This window comes from Osmerus eperlanus, chromosome 1 (assembly GCF_963692335.1).
Source record: "Osmerus eperlanus chromosome 1, fOsmEpe2.1, whole genome shotgun sequence".
In the NCBI taxonomy this organism is placed as follows: Eukaryota; Metazoa; Chordata; class Actinopteri; order Osmeriformes; family Osmeridae; genus Osmerus; species Osmerus eperlanus.
Genome location: NC_085018.1, coordinates 21,262,124 through 21,285,232, shown reverse-complemented (window position 1 = coordinate 21,285,232; position 23,109 = coordinate 21,262,124). Strand labels below are relative to the sequence as shown.

The window sequence follows — 23,109 nt, the reverse complement described above, 5'->3', positions numbered from 1 at the left end:
CTGTCTGCAAATTTCAGCATAAACATAATTGCATATTTGGCATTCCATGGTTTTCTGGTAATAAGGTCAATCTATATTGTGTATAAAGTGTTCTTTTTGGGATTGAACAAAAAATAGAAACCATAAATAATAAAAAATCACAGATGTCCCAAATTACTCCATAAAATGCATGAAATCTTACATCTCCACCTCATTAAATGAAAAAAGGGAAAGCTAGGTTTTTTTTGCACTACAAAGGTTAGGAACATGACGATGCAAATTAGAGAGAGAAAAAGAGAGAGAAAGAGTTGGAAAAACAGAGACTGGGGTAGTAATAAACAGAAGGACTGTAGGGTTTAACTTCAAAGCATTAGTCGACAGAGATCTGCTTTGGGTGATGGTGCAACAGGTCATCTCTAAAGCTGCCCCCTGTAGAGACATACCCAGGCTGCAAGCAGCCTATTTAAACTACCGAGAAACCAGGTCAGACAATCATACCTTAAATTCTCTACTGCCTTTCTTTCTCTTGTGGAATGCTGCTCCCGTAAAGGGTGCTGACATTTCCCAAACTGTAACGTTTCAGTCATTCAACAATGATTTACATTCTCCTCCCTTGTGCTTTAAGTCAGGGTCCATTTCTCTCACTTCAAAGCCCACCCATGCGGACGGCTAGTAGACATGCACACCAGCGCTCCTCTGAGGTGGTTTAATCAAAGATGACGTTTAATAACGCCAACACACTCAGCTTGGCATAAAGTGTGCTGACAGACCATCAAGCCCCCATCTGCCTTGCACCCAACCAGCTTCCCTTTCCTCACATGAACTTCACAGAGACTTCAGGCAGCTTTGGGTTCCAAGATGAGGGGAACCCTTGCAGAGTATTCACTCAGAGAGGGAAACGGCAGATGAATCCCATGCGGGTCATTAAATCAAATAGAGCAGATTAAGACTAGAGAAGAAGAACAGCCAGTCTGTAACACTCGACAGATCGACAGACTTAGGGCAAATACAGGGCCCATGTGGTGGAGATCATTTCATATTAGGCTCTTGGAAGGTGAATGTGTATGAATGTGAGGGGGTTTAACTAGCTAGCTTGCAGCCCCGTTGGCATATGCTACTTCTCTGGCATTGTGTGTGTACACCATATGGGGAATACATTAGATGCAACACAAATCACAAAGTAGTCCGGTCTGTTGAGCAGAGCAGGGTTTCAATGCTTCACAGACATTGGGATTGGAACAGTGCTGAAGGTAGAAAAGGGCAGGAGAAGCTGTAAAGCTAGCTAGCAGGACTACTGCGTAGAGGTACCTGAGGGGGATCCAACTCTGCTGTCCTCCATGGACACTTAGGGGAGAGGAGCTGGGCCTGTGGCAACATAACCATCTCTGTAAGGGAGGGGGTTAGGACTGCTGAAAAGCACACTTTAAACCTGGGTCTGTGAAGTAAGGCTTTCTGTGTTTGTACTCATTTATCGGTATTTATCATCATTTACTTGTAGTCATTTATCACTGCTAACTGTAAATGTGAAATGTGCTGACGAGGCACAGCAGCAGCAGCTCCGAGTTATTTACCGCTGTGTGTGGTTATTTACCACAGTAAATAATAGAATTATTTTCTGAAATCGCTGTGTGTGATTATTTACCACACACAGCTCCTTCAGCCTGGCAGAGGCATCACAGAACTCAACACTGACGACATATCACCTCCACAACCCCACTGAGACCCCAACAAACCGCAGCTTGAACTGCTGCATTGTATCTCTGAAAAACGGAACTGTCATCTGCACAGCTAAGGCAAAACATGTAAAGCTATTCCCCCTTTGAAAGCTCCAGGGCACCTTTTTATAGTAATTTGCTTCATGTTTTCCCATCCAAGTCAGACACATCCTCTGCAGATGAAGAAGAGTTGAATAGGACACATTAGGCACAGATCAGACTGGGGGGTGATTACTGTGACTAAACAGTCTAATCCCTTCTGACCAAATGAATATTCTTACTATAGCCCAGACTGTAATTGTAGGGATGGTATCTTCCAGTAGCCTATTGGCTGGCTTCTTTGATTGATTAGTGGCTGTCTAGACTTGTCAGGGACAGCAAAGTATATAGAATATCAGATTGTACAGAAGATGTGGTTGAAACTGAAATAGTCTTGCAACTAGGTCAAATTGAAGGATGTTGTGAGGACTATGAATGAGGAACTATTGAGATCTCATGCTCAATATATCCTGAATTGGATTTAAGTTGACTATAATAACATTCAGTGCACCAAACGCAATACAAAGAATGACTTGATAATGATCATTGTCCAACATGGAATTTCAATGCATGTATTGAATTTCAATTAACTTCCTGAATTGAAATGGAACTGACCCAGCCCCAGCCCTGTATGTGAGTGAAACCTGATCATGACGGATGCCCAATCTGCGGAGTGGACAGCCAACCCCCCCACGCCACCACAACCTCTCCCCCAAAATAGGTTCCACATGTGGACCTTTGACTAGCGCTTGACCCTATTAACCCAAAACAAGACCTGCACAGGGGCTTACTAATGACACCTCACCCTTAGTCTGAGTCCAGTGACTGACAATCAAACACACACACACACACACACACTCATTGCTGGTTCGTCTACTTTCTGTTGATCAGGAGTAGGTCAAACAACAGATGGCAGACAAAGGATTAGAGAAAACTCTGTCACAATCCAGTTTTAGTTAACACAACCCCACTCCAGCCAAACAATCAGAAAATCACTCATGCATTATTGAACTACAAGAGAGTGTGTGTGTGTTGGGTGTGTGTGTTTCTGGATGTGGCACCATCTGAAGAGCGACAGACACCGGGAGACCTGCTGTCTGAACACTCCTTTATTTAACACCCTCATCATGGATTCTTATGTCATAAGATCCCTAATTATCAGAACTTTTTCCTCCAATACCCATGACTTGGTTTGCTAACAAATTACCAGCAAAAATAATGCTGTTACATATAATATGAAACCATTGCCGACTGCCAATTCTGATCTCTACAACTGTAAAACCTCTCATTTTGAAACCAAATCCTTGTTAATCACACACAGCGATTTCAGAAAATAATTCTATTTGCAGCTTTTGATGGAGATTACAAATACAGTATTTGGCCCTCGCTCAACTGGAGAGTATTAACACTTCTGGGACGGTGGAAGGGGAAATAAGAGAAGAAAAACACATTTCAGACGAGAAGTGTGCAAAGGGGAAAACACTGGGGTATCTGAAAATAGACGGCTAATTTCACCCTGACACAGATCGTGTCTCATGCAGTGGATCCGGGGCTGGCCAGAGAAGGAACTCCAGAGAGCCAGCCCTGCCAGGGAGCTGAGCACACAGCTATCAAACACTTCCACTGAATTCAGAGCAAACAGGCAGAGATAAATGAACCATAAGATGATGGAATATTGATACCACCACGGCAAGATATTTTATTTGGTCGGGAGATGAATACTATCAGGATAAATCTATACAATGTAGTATGACTGTGTGTAAACCCTTATATGGGTTTGTCATAATTAAAAAACTAGATTTCTTTTAAATAAGTATAATGGAATAAAAGCATACTTGGTAGTTTGTTAGCCAGCTCATAAGCCTTTTTCAGACAGATGAGGCTCCTAAGCCCCATAAGGTCTTAGCCAAGCACACCCTCACACGACCATGCTGTTAATCAGTAACAGCTTTAAACCATTTATTCTCACTTTCCTGCCAATCGGTACCCCTGAGAAACCCATGCATATTACTATTATGATGCATTATTTATGAGTATGAGAATCAGAATGAGTATTTCTGAATGTGGGTGCATGTCTGTAGTTTTTTTTATTGGAACCTTCCATTTCCTCCCAGGTAACCTACTGGCTAAACAGGCCCAGATCAGATGACAGAGTGTGTGTGTGTGTGTGTCCATGATGAGCTTGCCTGTCCTGCGGTCTGCTGTGGTCTGTTTGGCAGTGGAAGAGGTCTTTATTGTGCTTGGCCACAAGGCCTGATCACTCTCCACTCAACTCCACTGGGCTAATATATGCACGGCTTTCCCCTGCAGCTAATCCAGTGAGTTTGACACACAGACACACAAATCTTTTGATTGACTAACATTGATCCTTAAGATATTGTCTCAGTAGACACAATGACAACAACACCTGAGTTTGTCATTCCGGTCTGCTTGCCTTTCCTCACATCAAACATTCCCCTTGTACTCAATAATAATTCATAATTCATTGTAAAGGTGAGCAGCTTGCCTGAGTTTGAGCATTTACAATTCAAACAGGGCAGAAGGTAGAGGTTGTACTCAGCAAGAAGCTTCCTTCAGTCTGCTGCAGCGGCTTCTATTCAGAGCATGCACAACTACTACCTAGAGACAGAGAGAGAGAGAGAGAGAGAGAGAGAGCATGAGAGAGAGAGCATGAGAGACAGAGAGAGAGAGAGAGAGAGACAGAGAGAGAGAGACAGAGAGAGAGAGACAGAGAGAGAGAGAGAGAGAGCATGAGATAGAGCGAGAGCATGAGACAGAGAGAGAGAGAGAGAGAGACAGAGAGAGAGAGACAGAGAGAGAGAGACAGAGAGAGAGAGACAGAGAGAGAGAGAGAGAGAGCATGAGATAGAGCGAGAGCATGAGATAGAGAGAGAGAGAGAGAGAGAGAGAGAGAGAGAGAGAGAGCATGAGATAGAGCGAGAGCGAGAGCATGAGAGAGAGAGAGAGAGAGAGAGAGAGAGAGAGAGAGAGAGAGAGAGAGAGAGAGAGAGAGAGAGAGAGAGAGAGAGAGAGAGAGAGAGAGAGAGAGAGAGAGAGAGAGAGAGAGAGAGAGAGAGAGAGAGAGAGAGAGAGAGAGAGAGGGGGCATGGGTTGAAGGATGTTGACTCTGTGCATGTGTTTGTGTGGATCAGTCTCGGCCATCAGCTGATTGAGATGGATTTCTGTCAGATTTGATAATAAGAGGTCAGGATGGAGAGACTGGGAGGGTCAGTGTGCTTGTCAAGACACAGAGCAGCTTACAAACAACAGAGACACGTCCTCCCCCTGGGCTGCAGTCTGGGGCTCCTTCAGCCATCCATCATACTACAATGGACAGGACCAGAGGAAAAGGACCAGAGGACAGGACCATAGGAGAGGATATCACCAGACGCCACCTGAGAGAGAGTCACTTTGGATCGAGTGTCAAGCTATCAAACTTGACTCGTACACTGGATGGCACGAGTCGGCACGTGTGCATGCTATACCTTTCATAAACACACACAAACACGCGTGTTTCCTCTTTTACAGGATGAGGGGGATTAGGCATCTAGCACCTGCTCCCTCACACATCACTGAACCACACCTGTGAAGGGGACAACGAGCTGACATTTGATCTCACTTTGTGCCTAGCATAGAACATTAAATACATTGAACACATGATCATATACAACGCACTCACCGCCTTCCCAACAAACCAGAACACTTACCCTTACATTCACATCACACCATACTGCGTCACTTTCATTAGATCAAGTCAAGGACATGACCCTGTCTTTGCAAACTCCTAGTGACCATGGTCACTTAAATCTCCTAAGGACAATTTTAACAACAATGCAAATACTATATGATATGAATGATATTAGCTGTCCATAATGTCCCTGCAGTCAAGAGACAAAACCTGACCTGGATCATACTGGTGGTGGTGGAGGAGGAGGAGGAGGTGGTGGAGGAGGAGGGGGGGGGGGGGGGTACTGGTCCGTATGAGGGACCAGTACCCCCCCCCCCCCCTCAGCTGACTGGGGGAGAAGATGAAAACTCCCTCGCTAGGAAAACACATTAGGGGACAAGCAAACAAACATGGCAGCAGATCCAAAGCAGCTGTGCAGTGAAATGCACCATAAACTCCCTGCCGGGGCCTGCCAAGGCTAAGGCACTGTTAATGAGCGATGTTCCCCAACAGGACATGATGCAGGATTATCCATACTGTAGATCATCCAACTATCCTTAAAGTCCAGTGCCGTACGCATCACTCTCTTTATCAAACTAGTTTACATTCCCCCACCAAAACTTAAATGCAGAATTCATTATATTTCCATTTGGTTTAGTCGTCAAAGACATTGAAGGAGCTTGATGACAAGGAAGAGCCTAGAAATAAATAAACAAGTACGCCAAGATCAGGCCGGCTCTCATTAAAATCAAACGAGAAACAAATTAGACCCCAAACTCGACTGATAAATATTTGAGACTTTGATGTTGGCGTTGAATAAGCACTTTAGCCTGTGGAGATGTGTGCTCCTATGTGTGTGTGTGCTTAGTTTCCTATGTTATGGTAGTCTGTCTTATTTTAACAGAAGGGTTTAACTGAGACCAGGCTAGCCTCACTATGAAGGAATGTCCAGGAAACTGTACCACTGACTGGTGACCTGCAGCATAAGCAAGCTAGGCCAGTTCCAACAGGCAGGAATAATGATCTGGATCATAAAGGGAATATGGCCTAATGAAGAGATCAGGGTTCAGCTTGGTCTAAGATGGCTTTTGTGGAAATCGACGTGGGGAAACCCCTGAGCAAAGGATTACTTGGAGAAAAAAGGGGATTTGTCAGTTAAAAGCTGACCTCTGACACGAACACAACAGCCTTCTGATTCCATGGATCAGTGCTGTTCTGTTTCCTAGTATAGGTTTTATACACAAGCTGTCACTTAAATAATGTTATCCCCCTCATTATGTCTGTACATCAACATGGCCAAGCCAGCAAAATCCCCACAGTGCAAGTCTCTACAGAGATGTTAGCGACACGGAGCCAAACTGACAGTTGTCAGATTGTTGGTTTTCTATGAAACTGCCAAATGCGTGGAAATTGTTACGTCACATTGAAGACATCACATCACAAAAGTGCAAATTTGAGAGGGATGACACTGTTCTAACAGTGTTTTTCAGGCGCCCTCTGATCTATTATTCCCCATGGGGTCTAAGCTCCAAACATTGTAGTACAATTATCATTCTGTAACAAACATCACTTTACTCATACCAGGTCTCTCCTGATTGAAATGTATTTTTGTGTCATTACCAAGTGAGATCCCAGTCACCAGTTGTGTTTTTGACAACATTCACACTAACCATATTTCTCCTGTCACTACTAACCTAACAGTGCAAACCTATGATGCATTAGGCAGATGGAGACTTAGTGTTGGTTGTCTAAAATAGTCAAAGCTAATTTAAATACTTTCATCTTTGAAAATAAGTGATATCAGTACTTTCAATACTCAAATTACAAGGGTATCAGGTTGAAAAATAAATATTTTGATGGCCTTAAAATGAAAGCAGGCCTACTCATGAGTTACAAAGTTCTCTTATTTCACGAGACACAAGCTCCCAAACCTTTTGAAAATGGAAGTTCATGCAGTCTATGGAAATGGAAACCACAGACCAAATGCAGGATGTGCATTTACATAAATACCAGGGTATCATACACTGATAACACAGGGTCTGGTTTTGATTCTCAGAGTTCAACATATCTTTCATGTTAACAAGGGCGCACTGACGTCAACCAATTGAAAGGAAAACATCTTTGTAAATTGCAATGCGCTTATGACCTCAAACACAAATATCCATGTCTTTTCAAACAAAGCCAGAAAAGGCCAAGACTTGTAATATGTCAACCAACTACCGTTTACAGATAACCATGTCAGTATTGAAGCGTGTACTGGTGCTGCCGCTGATGGGACCTGCAAAACTATGACCTAGTAGTCAGCCGGCACTGTTCACAACTTGTTGTACAAGAATTGGCACAACAACATTGAACATTTTCTTACTAACTTTGGGGCCAAAACAAGCCTCTGGAGCCTGGAGCCAAGTCAATGAACAACATTACTGCTATTCTTTCCCTCCATCTCAGCCTGTGTGCCTTAAATCACCTCAATCTGGTAGAGTTCAATCCATCCTTCCTGTTTGCTCTCTGACCATTGTCACCCTGATAATAGTTCTGTTAGCCTGGCCTGTTGTCAAGGCACCAGCAGACTGGTCAGAGCCATCGCCTTGGCAACCTGTCAAATTACACAAATAGACTTGCAAAGACGAGTTTGTGTGTATGTGTTGTTTGAGAGAGAGAGAGTTACAGAAAACGTAGGATAGACACAGAACACGCAATAAAGGATAGAGAAAGAGAGAAAGAGAGAGAGGTGGGGGGGTGTTGAGCACATTGTTGAGCATTTAAATAATCTTATTTAAATGCTGCAGAAGTTATCTTGTGAACAAGTTTCTCTAAAGATTGGAATGTTTAATATGAGTGATGGATTAAGCCTGATATTGGGGAGCCTTTAAAAGAACCACAGCTGGGGTTTACTTCGGAAAAACTCCTGAAACTTTTGCTAACTCTCTTCCTTTTTCTCTTTCCTTTTATGACTTACTAACACAAACACACAGTACACACACACAGAGTACACACACACAGTACACACACACAGTACACACACACATCCCATAAAACCCAAAATAATTGCACTAAACATTGCAGGTACTGTAAAATAATATTGTGCGCTGGCCTGATTGTGGATATATTATGGTTTCTAGGTGCCATGCTGTGCTCCATCTTTGATCGCAGGAAGTGGGCAGTGCCTCAGTGCTCCTATTGGAGCCCACTTCCTGCCCTCTGCATTCAGATGGATTGATAGGCAGCCGAGCCCTAAAGGGCAGCCAACACATTCTTTCATCCATGAAATACAGTACAGAACTCTTGGGCAGCTTCTGGCTGCACGCACACACACCCACACAACTAGGTCATCATGAGACAACAGCTTTAGAACACAAAGCAAGATGAACTTGAAAGGTTGAAGGATGACAAGGCAAAAATAGGTTGTCTCTGTGCAACTGAAAGCGTAGACGTGTAACAGCATCACGGCTAACGCAGCCTGATGGATTCAGCTGTGTGCTTTGACTCATCTAAGGAGTGGATGTGAGCTAGACTAAAATAACATGTCGCCCACTCCTCAGATGACGGTTAAACACAGAGCCTGCGTTGCAGAGAAGAGAGAGTGCACCCCTGCTACATTAGTAATCAACCACCGCACATAGACAGACACAATCACATCACAATGGAGTAGGCATTCAAACCCAATAGTTGCTAATTAATCAATGGCAACTTTCAAAATGTAGATTCTAGAAGAACAAGTCTCGCTGTAGCACAGGCTTGACTCAATAAAAGATGTGTCCGTTCAATCATCTTTTGAGAGGCAAGTCAATTCTCTCAGCTTAACATGCCACTTAAAACCAGTAATCAGAAAATTAAATCAATAACTAATCGGGTACATTAACACTGCAGTGTCATCAAGATGGTCTTTAGTGGTTTAACTAATGGCCCCTGGTTCCAGAGGGAGTTTCTAAAGGTCTTTTGACGTAAACAGACATCAATATATTTGTCTTGCCAGGTAATGGTGATATCACAGTTAAAAGGGAAAACATACCTGACAAGCTTGTGTCTCTCTCATCTCTCTTCTCACTTCCATAAATTTGCCGATTTACTGTAGTTTTGGTTTTATACATTTATCAAGAAACTACAAAAAGAGTCAAAATGGCAATGAATATACATATACTACCACTGGAAAATAACATTTTGTTGACTGTAAGGGTGGCAATGAATATAGTGGTAAATTCTAACAACCAGTCTGTCACAATACTGACCTCTGCTGGTAACTATGGAGCACATCGCTAAATCTTTCCCTTAAAACTTACAATACCATCGACCTACAGTTTTGTCATGTGAGGTGTGATTTAATCCTGAAATTAAAAAGTACTCTTTCCTCCCTACCAATAGGGATACATTCTTCAACACATTCCAAAACACTTACACTACTCAAAGCATCTTCCAATCCACCAGACTGCATTTATTCAGTGCTCTGATGCATTCACTGTTAACATGGCTTATTACCTTTTGCAGATTGGAACAGGTGGCCAGGGAGGGGAAAGAGAGAGGGAGAAGGAGGAGGGCAGTATCAAAGGGGTCTTTGAAACGCTGTACAGCTCCAGCTCACCTCCCACTGCAATACCCTGCCTGTCTGAGCACCCTGAACCAGAGGGGAGGGCAGGAAGGAAGGATATCGAGATGGAGGGATTGGTGAGGGGATGAAGGGAGGACGGGTTGAGGGGAGGATGGGTTGGATATATGAGAGTGGAGGTAAGAGGCTGAGTGGGCAAAGGAGGAGTGGATTGATTGATGAGTAAAGAAAGCTGGCTGTGGATGAGGGAGAGAGGGAGGAGAGGATGGATGGATGGATGAAGGCGGTGGTTAGATGTTTGAATCTTGTGTTCCTTTGTGTATAGGGAAAGGAAGGATGGAAATGAAGTGTGGGGCTGAGTTGAATAAAGCCTAGCCTATAATATCTGCCTAGCTACTGTCATAACTCAACATTCCAAGCGTCAACCTGCATGTTGGGAGTATAAAAGAGGGAACATGCAAAGTGACGTGAATTAAATGTGCGTGCCGAATTAACGCGTGTGGGTGGGTGGGAATGGTAGGATGTAGGAGGCGGTGAATGTTAAGTCACTGTGAAGCTCAGGGCTACGAGACTCCCCTCTTTGTTCCTGTTGACAGTTCAAAGGCAGACGCTGCTGCTAAGCCACCATTAGGCCAGGAGTCAGCACTGGGGAGACTCAGGATGAATTAGCCCTGCTAGAACTAACCTAGTGGAAGATAGGAGTACAGTTCTCCATTTACTTCAATGGAAGAGCATTGCAGAGAACATGATGAAAATCGAAACGTTTTTGGGTAGTTTATCGAACCACAAAAGTTGGCCAGTCATATGGTTCATTTACCAGTTGGTCAGAATTTTTCTGGATTTCAATCACAGTTTAGATGTGGTACCAAGGAGGAGAGAGCTCTGTGGATTTCTGTCTTTTCAAATCAATAATGTGCTTTACAATGAAACCGTCAAAACCATAAAATCATCACACAAGGGATTTCTGTCTCCTCTCATTCGGAAGGAAAATACATGAACATGTACCTCTTTAGCCATGGGATTCACTTGCCCTACATCCATCCCTGTTTCTCCACCTCCCTCTCTCTCCCTTCTTTCCGTCAACTCTTGTTGAACTTCATTCCTATGGTAAAAGCTTCTCTCACACTCCCACCAGAAGCCACGGTTTGACCGGCTAAACCAGGCCAGCACCCAACCGTGAAAAGTGGCACACAGGGAAACAGACATTTAATCATAAATTAATTCCCTGCAGTTGAAACCTCCCACAACTTAATTAATGTCTCTAATTATGTGGAGATATAACAGGATATTGATGGTAAACAGTCAAGTGATTGGCCATGCGTTTCATTCTAGAGACAATCCCTCTCATGGTCCAGTACCATACTCAGGCTCAGCCTGCATCTCAGGCAGCCTCTCAGGCAGCCTCGGAGACACAGAGGTCTTTTCTGATGCCTATCTGCTCCTGTCCGATCGCTGCACTGCTTATGCACCTGTTCATGATGACCTTGATAACAGTCTAGGAGTATAGATGTGAATCAGCGTTAAGCCAGTCTCAAGCCTGGCTCAAACCCCGGAGCCAGATAACAGCAGTCTGACTGGCTCAGGATGACCATGCAGTTCCAGTATCAGCTGTCTTACACAGAGGCTTCACATCAGAGTAGAGTGTTTGACTTTGGCAAGGTAGGCCTACAATCTATATTCTCTCTCATATATTTATTATTTATTTTCCCACCCTAACTACTCCCTCAATGTTTTGCACTATCCTATATAGACATTCTTGGTGTCAAAACGATGTCTTGATAACGATTGCGTTGCTTGTATAGGCTGGAAGGTTATCGGTTTATGCTTAATTTAAGTTTTGTGCCAAAAAGTGAAGCTAACTGTAGCTAACTAGCTAGACACAGTCACAAACGTCACTGACGTCAGACGTCACAAATCTGCTGCATTTATCTACAATAGAACATCAGTTAAGTAGCTCTTCACTAACTTCTGGGAGATAGCTAGCTAGCTAAAACTACAAAAAGACAGCAGCAGACACGCCACAGGCACAGGCCAGGGTGATAACATCTGATGTAGCTAGCTATGTTTCCAGGCTGTGATATCAATACCCTGTATGTTCGCCCTTGTTACTGGTTAGCTCTAGCAATCCCACACAGCAGTAGAGCTAGTCTAGTTAGCTCAGTTATACACGTTACTTACCGGTCCGGGGTCAGGTCTGAAGCTAGGAGCAATATACAGCACAGCCGGCTTCTTCAGGTGAGCAAAATGGTACATTACGCATTCTTTGATGTGCTCTTTAATAGCTTACATGCAGTTCTTCAAAGCACCAGATGTAGCTACCAGCTAGTAGCCACACTTAGGCTACTAGCTACTAAACAGTTCGCTAATACTTCATCAGCGTTTGATAAATCAAGTAGGCGGGCTATCTACTACAACTAGCCTGACAGGTAATTTAGAATACGTTTTGTTCACGGTACATCTACGGACTAAAAATTATAAATAGTCCAATCTCGGGTATTGTATTGTGGAAGCTTTATTTTTCTGGGAGCTGGTAAACCGTGAAAGCATCTTTCAAGTTGGTTGAAATACCATCCCCCACCCTTTCTAATGATCAATCGCATTGTGAATCAATGGTTTTGGTCGCAACAGTTCCTTTAAATGTAGTCTACCACCCATGAAAATGTGTCTTTCTTCAAATGTTTGGATGTTTGATATTAGTTTTAACAATAGGTATGGAGGTGATACAGTAATAAATATAAATGCCCTGCTGCAACGGACGCAAGCACACCTCACAATTTCCCCAGAAATAGTACCCTCTCGTTAATTCCTATGCGTTTTCATTTGGAGCTTCATAAAAGCCAGAACTGTACTAAGTGTTCTAACTGAGGTGTTTGTGTAATGAGTGCTCTCTGGTCCACTGTATGAGGTGTGTTTGCCTCCTTGTGGTCATTCTGGTGTGTTTCACCATTCCTACAGGGAGCTGAGAAAAAAGGCTTTGGATCTTAAGGACAAATACAAAGAGTACATTTTCCACCTGCAGAGCACCATCTGAAACCAGCATGGACAACATTTTCTCACATCTCGAGTCACGGTCATACTGAGGGTGCAGTCAACATCATTGCCCTCTGGACAGTGAAGAGAACATGCGACCTGGCAGCTGATCACTGGGGAGTCTCTTCCATATTTCCCTCCTCACCTCCTTATCATGTGGCTTTTTGGCAGCCAACACCTTACCCACAGAACACCCACTAAGTTAAGCAGACAGTCAGATATACAGTCTTATCCTAATGAGAATACTGAGGACCTGTACTGTTACACTGTCAGGACTATGATATAGTGGCCTTAACGGTTTCACTCCTTTTAACATGGACGCCAAACTAGACCACCTTCATGTAACTTGGCAATGACGGTAAGCCGTTAGCACCTTGTAGACATCTTCCCTGCTCACATCCGCTACTCATTTAAACATTAGCTTGAAAGACCACACACGTACAGGTGTACATGCACGCATGCACATACAATCCCACACACACACAGATATTTCATCTCCTCGAGCACTGTTAAGCATCTGCTACAGAGGTTTCATACCAGGGTAATGACAAGCTGGGTGGGATCCAGGTGTTAGAGCTCATTTCCTTTCCTGATACAGTGTACAAACACACAGCTCATAAAACAACTCAGCATGATACACTGTTATCAGGATCAGACTGGAGCAGGGCATCTCAGAAGCGTTGTAAAATAAGTAACAATGAACTAAAGTTATCGAAGAAAGGCTGCTATATCGGCTGTTTACATGGTTATTTTTCAATGAAAACTAAAGTCGACATGTTTTAAGGGACACAATATGAATCAAGACAGAGTGGATTTCTCAAAAGCCTGCCTTCTTACCACAATGCCGTATGAATTGCAAGCAGCTGAACAACAAAGGAGCAAGCAAAGAGGCCATTTCCATTCAACCATTGTCATTCCATCATGACCTCTGTGCATCATGGAGGTCAGAGAGAGTCAGCTGACATGCTCCCTGTGACTTATAATGTTTCACCACATTGGAATTCACCAGGAGTCCCCTGGACCCCCGGGGTCCCCGCAGGCTGCATACACAAGCCCCCCATAAATGCTTCCCTGATCACCATCCCTAATCTATGATTACAAAAATATATCCACTGCCAATGAGAAATTCACCCTTCTGTCCACAGAAGACTCTGGAGAAAAAGAGAGGGGGAAGATGGGGGGACAGAGAGAGGTTAAAAATGAGAAAGAGAGAGGGAGGGAGAGAGGGCCAGATGATGAAAATGAAAGAGGGCATGCTCCCAAAACATGTCAGATGATCTCAAAGGTCAAACTGATTTATATCAAGGTGGGATAGTTCACTGGGTTTGTGTTATAACTGTTCATCGGGCATTTATCAAAAAATTCATAGATCTTGCCAAAACACTGCTTCTAAAGATTGCATCCCCCTCACACGACAGAGACAACATTCCATTTATGCGATAAAAATGCCCAACAACATCTAATTTGCCTCCTAACCCAAATAAGTGTTGCCATGTGGCACAGATGTTGCTGCTTTTCACTTCAAAGGGGGCACTGGGAGGAGAGTGGAGGAGATAGTGATGTAGTCCCATTACCAGTAAAGCTCTCCACAGCTTGCACTCAAGGTTGGCATCTCCATGCCAATACAGATCTCCACACCAACACAGACAGGAGGCACAGTAGTAAATCTACTGGGCCTATTGTGTGTCATGGCTACCAGGCTCTCTGTCTCCCTCTCCCCCAGCCCCTCAATCACAGAGCGCAGAGGCCTCTTCAGAGCTCAGCTCAGAAGGAGGCTTTCTGGAGGGCCATTCATATGCCTAGCCACCCTGACAGTTTTATTTGACTGGGCGGCTTGTTAACATGCTGAATAGCAGGGCCCGTCTGTGTTATGCAGATCAGATCAGGTTACTGTGAGGACAGACGTCAGAGGGTTGCTTCATAAGAGCAGGTTAAAACTCAACTCGAACCAACACACCCCCTCCCTCTGCAACCCCCTCCTCTTCTGCCCTGTTCCCCTCCTATCCTCTTCCCTCTCTCTATGGCTTTTACCCAACTTGGGTTTCATCTTAAATCCTGGTGAATACAACAGCAGGCTTTGTACAGACCCAGGCTGCACCACGAATAGCACCAATAACCTTCCTCACCCAGGAAGAAATTAAGCAAGTGCAAATTAGAATACCTTCAAGAATAAAACCTCAACACAGTCAAATTCATCTGCAACTTGCCCCCACATTAACAAGTAGGACCATTTAACCATCATTAGCATTGACAGCTGCATGCAAACCATCTCTTGGCGGCATTTGTTGGAAGGTGAGTTGGTAAAGGTAGCTGGATATAGTAAGTGGGTCACACGATCAGGCTGATCAGATATCGTGCTCTTACACACAGCTCATGTTAATAAGCTCGGTAATGAGTCTCATTAGCACAAAGAAAATCAATCAAGCCAACGGCAAGCATTAATAATTCAAGTGAGTGCGTTGTGAAAGCTAAATCCACTCCTGTTGTCTTCCTCTATCCCTAACCTGCCCAAAAGCAGGCAACTCAGTTTCCAGTTACTCAGGCTCTCTGACACACACGACTGTCTGGAGACACGTTAGCCATACCTTCCAAGGACTGGACGCTTAAGGACTTTCCCCAGTCAGTTCATTATAAACTAACATTGTCCGACTATTTTAATATCCGCTCCATATAAGAGTAAAACTCCATCCAAATATATATGTAGAATATATATATATATACACATGTATCATTCTAATTTGATGCAAAGGAGCACATTCTGCCACAGTGCTGTACAGTATGTGGAATATAAGCTGTAAATCACTCTGGATAAGACCGTCTGTTAAATGACTAAATGTAAATAAACTTATGGCCTGATGGATACAGCTGAGTGGTACTTGACTGAGGCCTCTGTTGGACCTGGAGGAGAGCAGCCAGCACACACAGTGAAGCCCCTGTGTAACAACAGCCATGAAGCCCCAGGACACCGGCGTGGCGGAAGCCTCTTTCTATAGAAGCGTGGCAGAAGAGGACAAGAAGAAAAAGCTGCCCCCCTCGCCAATTCCTCGTACTGTATCTCCTGCATCGTGAATATTTAGAAACAAACATGAATATTTCAGTGAATTCCAAGACATACAGATGTTAAAAGTGTAGGGAATGGTAGGGGATATGGGTCTCTGTGCTTAGGCCAGTGCCTTTGGCTGTAATTTATTTATTTTGTGAGAGTTCACCCCAGTACTCTTGTTGGCATCACTCCAGGCTGAAACAGTGCATGTCGGTAAAGGGCTGTGCAGCTTGAATGAACTACATGTCTGACTTTAGCTTAAAACTGGAACTGATTTAATAGATTTTCACCTGATACAGAGAAAATAATTTAGACCAGAATTGGTTTCCTTGTGACAACAAACAAGCTAAACATGAACATAGATATTTCAAACATCTAGCCCACACACACTCAGACACAGACCAACACACAGTGTTGACTTTTAGTAACTGCCATTTTCTAACGATAAATGGTGCAGTTGATATCCAATAATGCCCTCTATATCTCTCTAATCTCCAACAGAAGGGTCAGCTAAAGTTTACATTCCAAATAAAACAACCTAATAACCCTATCTGCATCAATCGGCATGAAAACATGCTTTTCTGGCTGAGAGACATTCGTAAAAAGAGGGAGTTTGGGGAGTTTAAAAGTGCTCTCTCCATGAACAATGACGTTTAGAGATATTTGCAGCCATAAAGTGCCCCTGGCTCTCCACACAGAGCAGTGGTATCCAAGTCTGTAAAAAAGCCCTTCGGTTAGTTTGTCGGCAAAAGGTTGACTTTTTATTGTTGCACTGCAAAGACAATTAAAGGCACATTCCTAAGTTGGCTGTTGCCCCGTAATAGTTAACAGTGGTAGAAGCCTGGAGATCCCTGGCTTTCAGGCCCTGCCCCCTTTTATTGTAGATGTCTCTACAGACAAACTCGCTTGGCCTTTATTGGGTCTGCTCAAATTGTTGACATTCAGCAGAGAGCTCCAGTGTTTTCCTCACAAAAAGTGAGTGATTCCAAAAACATAATTTTTTTAAATAATAATAAGTTAAAGAACATTAAAAATCACAAATTTCAGAGCTATATTTATTGAAATAGACCAGAATCACAAAATGAGTGCAAAGACAATATGCTGAGGATCCGGACTCATAACGAGTGGTAGATTTCTGATATGTTACGGAGGATGAAGTACTGTATATCTTGCAGGAACGTGTTCTCACACACTAGAGCCTAACCTTTTGTAACATAAATAGAAACCATATGCTCAATTTAATATATAACCTGAGAGAAAGACAAGCACAGAGCAGTACAACAGCACTCCTGTGCACTGTATATCACAGTACAGACAACTCTATAATTTGTCTATTTATTCAAGACAAACTGAAAGTGAGAGAGTGTGGAGTGACTGCCTAAATCTTTCCTGACGCATAAATGGCTCTCACAATGTAAACTGTTATCTTAGGACACGCAGAACCTGGACAAGGCTTTCCCAAACTTCAGGCCGCATGGCTGAGCCTATTCAACTGCTTTCTGACAGAGCCATACGATGGCTTCAGGCAGACTCACAGGTGCACTCCTCCCTGCCGTTTGAGGGTTTAGGTACCTTACACACACAGTGGGCCTTAGCTATGCCCCCAAGTGTTCTAGAGGATTTCGATAATGCTACAAAGCAACAAACCATCAAGCCAACATCTAAACCTTGATGTTGATATCAAACATTTTGGACCAGCGGAACCAGGAAGTCTTGATGCCCAAGGTGAGTGTGATGGGGACAGGAAGTGAGGAAGACTATGGGGTACCTCCATGTGTGCAGCGTGAAGCCGGGACACTGGTCTCCACAGGTGTTACAGGCCTGGCCTCTCTCTGGCTCATCCAGGTGGTTCAGCTGGTGAAGGAGACATATATTATGATAGTTTTGCACACTGTTTGACAAGAAATTGTCACAAAATTGAGTGGCACTTTACTACTACAAATGAATACATCAAAGGTAGTCTGGGTTTTAGAATAAAAAGCATAACAGATTAATAATAGATTAATCATGATCATAGGCATAATATAACAGTAGGCTAATGTCAACGGTCAATATGTGGCAGTAGTTGCTATTTCAATGAGTTGTTAAATATTAAATTGAGCATAAGCGTTGCCTTCAGCAAAACATTGGACATAAACATTAAGTGGCAAATGGAATCCTCTCTATATCACACTGCCAGCGCTATGTTGTTCAACGAGCTTTTAAATTATACCGGTACATGCCCTGTATTAACCGAGAAGATGTAACAGACTGTAGCTTAGTGCCCGAAGCAGCGGTGCAACGCAGACACCGACTAAAAACAAGGTCTAAAACAAAACCTCTAGTGCAAATTAATTCGAGAGAAAAAACCAATGCAATTGTTAAAGACCAACAAAGTATATAAAAAAAAAAACTTGCACCACTCACCGATCTGCTGGATTCTCTTCTCTTGGTACTACGAGTGAACATGTCAGACGAGTTCCAGTACAGTAATGCAACAACAGAGAACAAACGCACGAAGGTCACTTGAAGAGGGTTCTGTCCGCGTACATTGGTAAAGAGATCCTAACAGCAGCGCTCGACTTTCCTCAAGCAAAGAGAGCGCTCGTGGTCCTATCCCATTACAGCGCCTCACTAATGAATGAAGGAACGTGCATCAAACGACAGCTGCACCCTATCGCAATTCAGACGGTATTACAGCTACACATAATATTGGCAGTATCACACTTCTCACGTTGATCCAATAGATCAATACCACTTTTAACTATAATATCATATTACACAATATTATCATAGGCCTATTTGAGTATGAAACAAGTGGTTTGACAAGAGACCATAGCATTTAAAGGTAGGTAAGATATTTTCAGTAAAACAAAATCTCGTTTTGTTCCCTATAAACATGGTGTAGGCCCTCTGAAAGTTAGTTACCAACACAGATGGCTCAGTGCTAATGAAATGTCAATTTCAAATTTTGGAGCACCCGCTAGTTCCCAGCCAACTATGTCCCAGCAATCCTGTTCCGGCCTTTGGCAGGGTGAACTTTTATCCTTGGCTTATTTTGTGAAACCACTGTCAATCAAACTCAAGGGGGGAAAGCGGGAGTTTAGCTAAGAATTGGGGGCGTTTTTTTAATATTTTAATAAATGTTACCCTCACATTAGATTCCTACAAAAAACATTAAATTCCAAAAAATAAGGAAAAAGTCAATTTCCTAATAGATTCCTGCTGTGTACATGTTCTCACACCAATTCAGCATACAACACACCAGGCAGTAACTATAGTAACCTATAGGCTTACCAGAGCCTAACACCCCCATTCTCAAACACAAACTGTGTACACTGACTTCACTTTATTGTTCCTCTCATGCAGGCAACTCTAAATGTTAAATCAGATTCGGAGACAGATGATTAATTCTACCCCCTTTTATACATTAAAGAGTCTAACTTCTGTCTCCTGCTGAGGGATTTCAATATCCTGCGAGCTAATGCACAGTTGGCTCTCCACAAGTGCTCACCATTTATCATCAGAGAAAAAGCTTTGCACCGGTACCAGGCCAGACTCAATGCTCTGAAGAGTGCTTTGAGTCCCAAGGCCTTTCCTCTCTAAGGAGAACTACTCTTCACTGAGCCATGTTAAGAATGACTTCTTTTCACTCTACATGGTATTGTGTACTCTTGGCTACTCTTTTTCAAAGGCTATTCACTGAACTCACTTTTGGTTTTCTTCAGTCTTGGATGAATTCAGTCACTTTCTGATTCTACATAAAATGTCATTTTTATCATCTGTTTAAAGAATCCCACTTTTACAAATGTGTCACTGTTTCAGTCACAGAGTGAATTGTTGCTTTATGAGCGGGAGAACAAGAACAGCAAGACCTGCATAACGGTCTGGTTATCTTTGTTTTGTCCTTTGTGGATCTGTGACCTTCAGACACTTCCTAATAGGAGTGTGCAAAACCTCCCTGGCATGGTATGATACTCACACAGAGAAGAAGACAGACTGGATAGACAGCTGGAGGTAGGAACGGTGGAAGTGAGAAAGAGAAACAATGAAAGATTAAGAAGAAAGATAAAGATAAATAATGAAAAAGACTGAAGTTACAGGGCATTTATATAAAGATGGGACATTTGACCCAACCTTTGTTATCTCCCTCACAGACACACACACACTGAAGCTCGCACATGCACACAGACACATACACATCGAAAGGTTTATATTGTTTGTGTGGGTATACTACAACTACAGACAGCAAGAAGCTAAGCATCAACTCTACGTTCAAAGCTATCATGAAAGTCCCCAGGGAATATTACGGGCTGTGGGATCTATCTGGCTCCTGGATCTGATCAGGAATAAATCTAAAACTTACAGTATGTCATATTAATGAGGGGACATCCACGTGGGTAGAAGTAGCGTCAAAAGGAAAACATCTTTATATTAGACATGCACTAATTTAATCAAATAGGATATACTTTTATTTGTGTAAATACAGCTCATTGTGCTCACATAGCCAATGTTACACTTTTTACCACAGTGTTTTTTTTTAATGTAGAGATAGATTTGAAGGTTGGAAGTGATGGGAATGGACATGGTCCAGCCTCAGGTGCTGGAAGGACTGAGGTCACTGCTCTAATCTGCTGTGGGAAGGTCTGAAACCGTGTGTGAGAACCAACTACCGTGTTCACCGTAATGCCCTGACAATTTCGGGGATGTTGGGATAATACTTGTGAAACAGAGAGACTGGAACTTTAGTCGAAAGAGTCAGACTCTAAAACTACAAATGTGACAAATATGAGGCCAAACATTACTCACCTTATAAGTCCTGTACAGCCAGAGATCTCATGCAGACCCTCCTACAGTGCTTAGTGCACATTACTCAACACTAAATATATGTCACACTGTTACGTCCACCTCACCCTCACAGTGCGAGAAGACACCAACCACTCCCGGCATTAACCATGCCCTGATTACTGTGAAGAGGCAGTCTCCACAGCTCGCTAGGTTAACTGAAGGAAACACACTTTTCTGTAATGTATTATTCAGCGGTTTCTCTCCTAGTCCTGCCAAGGAGGGGAGGGGGGCAACGGCAAAGCTTTGTAGCTTGTACACTGCATACTGAGGTGCTTTTAGTGCCAACCGAGGCAGGGGGGTTTCTCTCAGGTTGTAACTGGTACCGTTTAGATGCTTGGAATTAGCCTCAGGTGGGTTATAAACTGTGTAGGCAGTGAGTGCGGAGGGCAACCAGAGGACTGGAGTCCATGGTGGAGACTAGGACCCTCTCAACTGCACCAACCGTGGGCTAATCACTTTACCTGGACGGGTTCCATAACAAGCTACAGCAGTACATGAAGCCACTCACTCAGCAGTCTGGCCCAGATTGAGTAGTGCCAGAGGAGACTGTATGTGCGGGAAGAGCTGTGACACTATGAATAGTTCATAAGATTCTACTGCGCCCACTCCAAAACATACATGTGCTAAACACAAGTGCAAACAGAGAAGATAGTAAAGCATAGATGACCAGTGAAAGAATATACTGAACTCAGCCTACCTTTTACATGTAGAAATGTAAGCCGTTTGTTTCTTCTCTTGAGAGCACGTCCAGGGCTTGACTAGGACTAGGTGTTTGCTTTAGGTCTCCTTCAACCAGAGCACGCCCCTGTAAGAGGATCCATGGAGATAGTAAACAATAAGTAACGCGCACACACGAGCGTGCACACACACACCTTACACAAACACAGAAGACCACATTCAAGAAGCAATAAAGACTATTTTACAGCACCAGAAAAAAATACCCCTCCTCTATAATCATATCTGTTCTGAATCAATAGCCATGACTTATTCCGGAGCCCATATCTGCCATCTCCTAAACTGGAACACACAAGATCAGTGGGATATGTAATCTAATCTGTGGTCAAGGGATTTCCATACGTATGGTGACTGTAGGCTGTTTTGATCTTATCTGACAGATGAGCTACGTACTATAGTCTGCCACACACCTGCGGTTTTAAACATGCAAAAATCCTCACCTAGATATTAAATAGCCCTTTATTGCTCAGCTCACGGTTTATCATGAATTGTCTGGAGAGGAATGCAACATTTTTTTTGAGAGAGTAAAATAAACTAGGGTTGGGGAAAAAATAGATTCACATTTGAATTGCGATTCAGTCTTGTAGCGATTCACATTAATTCACAAATTTAAAAATTCTTTTTTTCGTTTTTTTCGTTTTATAATAAAAAAAATTGAAATCCAAAAAATCGGGAATCTATTTTTTATCGAATTGTGACCCTAAGAATCGATTCGAATCGAATCGTGAGGTACCAAAAGATTCCCACCCCTAAAATAAACCCATTTCCCTGTCAGCGTTTCATTTCTAGGAACACGTCTGCTAGGTAAAGTGCTTCCATCCATTCCTCTCAACCGATCTCGCTTTTATGAAGCAGTACTGAAGGCTCTTCGAGTTTAATAAACCCTTGCTTGTTGTTGAAAGTTCTCTCTCTCCCACTCCCTCTCTCATTCTTACATTTTATGATTCTGTAAATAACACCCTGGCATTCCAAGAATCCCCTTAGAACTGTTGACAGCCACTTGACAGTTGTAACGAAAAGCATCTGCCAGTTTCCTCCACTGCATAACACCTAAGATTTAGAAACAGGATGAAATGTAGATTACAAGATTTACATACAGTGGAGTGAGTTGCTATGCTTAGCAAATCCATATTCATTGTTCCCCACAGTCAAAGAATAAGCTATGTATTATCAATTCTCTTTCATAGTCTAGTAATATGCTGTGTGACACACAACACCTGAGACTAAGTTCAGGTAAGATTCAGGATCTCTTGGTCAAAATAATCTACATATCCACAAATAATTTGAGCCCACAAAGGGTGTTTCAGTGTGTTTACGCACAGGAGGATCAGGAAGGACCGCCAAGACAAACACAAGCAGTTAAACCATAACAACAGCATCTGCAGGTTACAAAGCTGTCTTTTATGGTTGGGGAAAGTGTGTTAAAGATGATTAGGAGACAGTTATGAAAGCGGGGAGCTTTATGACACGGACATATAATGCTATTGTCTATTCATAGCTGTAATAATATACATTATAGTGAGGCAGTACA

The 23,109-nt window shown here is 43.0% G+C and overlaps 1 protein-coding gene across 1 annotated transcript in view; it reads right to left on the bottom strand.

Moving 5' to 3' along the window:
• Positions 1-18,599, bottom strand: part of prickle2b (prickle homolog 2b) — a 64,052-nt gene extending 45,453 nt beyond the window's left edge. The window contains exons 1-2 of the mRNA XM_062469853.1: positions 18,423-18,599; positions 17,785-17,870 (exon numbers count right to left, since the gene is read on the bottom strand). Coding sequence (XP_062325837.1) covers positions 17,785-17,870; positions 18,423-18,464 — 128 coding nt within the window. The 5' untranslated portion in view covers positions 18,465-18,599. The remainder of the gene's footprint in view (positions 1-17,784; positions 17,871-18,422) is intronic.
• Between the last annotated feature and the right edge of the window lie 4,510 nt (positions 18,600-23,109).